This window comes from Etheostoma spectabile, chromosome 20 (genome assembly GCF_008692095.1).
Source record: "Etheostoma spectabile isolate EspeVRDwgs_2016 chromosome 20, UIUC_Espe_1.0, whole genome shotgun sequence".
NCBI lineage: Eukaryota > Metazoa > Chordata > Actinopteri > Perciformes > Percidae > Etheostoma > Etheostoma spectabile.
The window spans coordinates 26,068,057-26,070,658 of record NC_045752.1 but is presented as its reverse complement, the minus strand read 5'-3'; the positions used below and the strand labels follow the sequence as shown (position 1 = coordinate 26,070,658).

General features: G+C 41.0%; 2 protein-coding genes across 2 annotated transcripts in view; both read left to right on the top strand.

The window, feature by feature from the left end:
- The first annotated feature begins 1,612 nt into the window (after nucleotides 1-1,612).
- LOC116670216 (GTPase IMAP family member 9-like) overlaps nucleotides 1,613-2,602 on the top strand; it is a 4,914-nt gene continuing 3,924 nt past the window's right edge. Inside the window, exon 1 of the mRNA XM_032500645.1 lies at nucleotides 1,613-1,734. Within this exon, the coding sequence (XP_032356536.1) occupies nucleotides 1,713-1,734 (22 nt within the window). The 5' untranslated portion in view covers nucleotides 1,613-1,712. The remainder of the gene's footprint in view (nucleotides 1,735-2,602) is intronic.
- Nucleotides 1,629-2,602, top strand: part of LOC116670218 (GTPase IMAP family member 9) — a 9,600-nt gene continuing 8,626 nt past the window's right edge. The window contains exon 1 of the mRNA XM_032500646.1: nucleotides 1,629-1,734. Coding sequence (XP_032356537.1) covers nucleotides 1,713-1,734 — 22 coding nt within the window. The 5' untranslated portion in view covers nucleotides 1,629-1,712. The remainder of the gene's footprint in view (nucleotides 1,735-2,602) is intronic.

Here is a 2,602-nt window from a genome sequence, read left to right as displayed (position 1 = left end):
GACTGTAGCACTTTGAGATTTGTTTAAATGTAAAGTGCATTACAAATAAAATTTATTTATTACCTGTCCCAGAGTTGTTCTTCTTTATTTTATTTATTAATTCAGGACAATGCACAATGATGAACATGTACAGCAGTACATGTAAAACTGCCAGATTGCAGCCTGGGGGCTAATGTCCATCTGCAGTCCATTAGGCAGGTTGAAGTTACAATACAAAAATGACAAAATGTATACAGTACAATAGTAACATTTAGTATATAAAACAAGGAGAAACAGAAAAAAAAGAAAAAAAGGACAATTCCTTAGTAGATGTTAAAATGGAGACACAATTCATTAGTATGCTCTACTGGGCTAAGTCAGTACAGCGTACAGTTAGAGGTGGTTAGACATTTGGTTAGCTCTAAGCCACAGCTTTACCTGGCTCTTAAAGGAGGCCAAAGTGGGATGTCCCTTATAGTCAGGGGGTAGCATGTTCCATAATGCACTACCTTTAATAGATGTGCATCGTTGGCACATTGGCCTGGAGAAACACAACACACTAAACAAGACTAGGTTGAAACCTAGAACATGGCTGGTCTGGGTGTGGTCAGTGGGCTGTATATTGTGGCCAAATGTTACTCAGATTGTCAGGTGTGTGGTTTATCTGGACCCTGAATCCGTAGTGGAGTTTTGACTGACATCACACGATGGGTTAAGCCACGTTGGAGCAAAACATGAAGGACCGTTCACACCTGGCTGTAAAAGCGTCCATCCACTCTGATGGAGCTTGCCGTAGCTTTGAGCCACTACATTTATTTGTTGGCCTAAGAGTGGGAGCCCTCTCTGACCAGTTCTTCTTTTCTTTCTCCCACAGTGACTCTATTATTGAATGTTTGATTGCATTCTGACACTATTAACAGTGCCATTATCACGTTATCCTGGATTAACAATGTCAGAAACGGCCTCAAAACTCTACTGGTCCATTTAATGGACAACAATGTGTTCTAGGAGAATATCGTTTGTTTTTGTTTTTTTAAATATTTTTTCTCACCAAAGCCTTACCAAAGCTGGAAAGTTCATGGGCTTACTGGTATAAGTTCCCAACTAAAATGGAAGCGGGTCCATCCATGAGATGGAGAGAGATGGAGTTGAACGAGACGATGGGTACCACTCGCCGGTTATCTTAGATTAGCAAATAATATCCCATGCAACAGCAAATGGTATGGATTCAACAAACTAGATATGATAGTGAGCTAGCATGCACATGTCGATATTTCGGACAGTAGGGTAGCCCTGGCTGCTGGCTCCAGCTGCAGATTTTCCACAGGCGTGACGCAGCGGTCAGGCATCGAACCACATGCAGGACTAACTGGTTTTGTAGCGCAGCAGAAAAACAGAACGTTAAGATTCCCTTTCAATACTGGCTGGATGGATGGCTATATTTGAGTTCATTTTAGAACAAGAAATGGTATTTGTGTAATTTCTTTTTTTTTAAATGGATGTGAGATGATTTACATGTAAAACATCTAAAAACGCAGGTATTTAGGTGTGACGTTCCACATGGTCTGTGAAAACATTTCCTGGTGCTTTGAAATTCCAGTCCAGCAGCGAGAGATGCAACGCCCATGAGGAGGTCAGACAGGTAAAGTAAAGTAATGACAAGTATCAGGAAGAACGATCCGTCGCATGACATGACAAGAAACGGACCAGAAGAGCATTTTTAGCTTTTCAACATGAGCAGGCCTTACAATCAAGGTAAGAGTGGGTGTTTTGGTTTTTTTGGTGCATTCAACACTTCAGTGGAATTATTCTTCGCTCCCTTTATTCAAGAGTAATTTATATATCCCTACACATATTTTGCTTTGACATGTTACTCTGATTTACTTTGATGTTTGCATTCTTTCAGTATTGCAGTGAAGCATCGAAGTCCTTTGCTAGGGAATTATGAAGTTAAAGAAGCATGACGCTGAGTGAATTCATGTTTAAGTGACACACGTGACCATTTTGAGATAAAATGGTTAAAATGTGACTTTACTTTATCCTAGTTTTCTCTATGAGTGTGTATCTATGTTGTTGCCTGCCTAGGGGAGCGTATCCATGCTCCCAGGGTCCTTTTCTCCACTTCAATATTCTGTTAACCCTCCTACTGTTTGGGTCAAATTGTTAGCCATTTCAAGTTTAACTATTTCCCAAACTTTTCATAAAAACGCTCTCCTAACCTAACCTTTTTGGAATTGACAATACTACCCGAAAATAATTATTGTACCTTCAGGGAACGGACCTCCTGGGATCATAGAACCCTGGAATAGTACTCTGGGAACATAGGAATGCAGCATGTTACAGTCATGTTTTCCTCTAACAAGTAGTGTAAAGGATTACAATTTGACATTCAGAACTTATTAACTCCACATACTTTGACATGTTGGTTGGATGACGTGGCTGCGGTGGGGTTTGCCTCTACCAATAGAACAGCAGCGTTGGTTGCTTTCGCTTTTGGAGAGTTACTAAACCAGATTTACTAGCTTTTGTTTGAGGGTGTGTGCTGTCACAAGTACTGCTGCATTCATGCCCCAGAGCTACAAGATGGCAGGAATTTAATCCAAGCCATGGGGGGGGGGGGGGG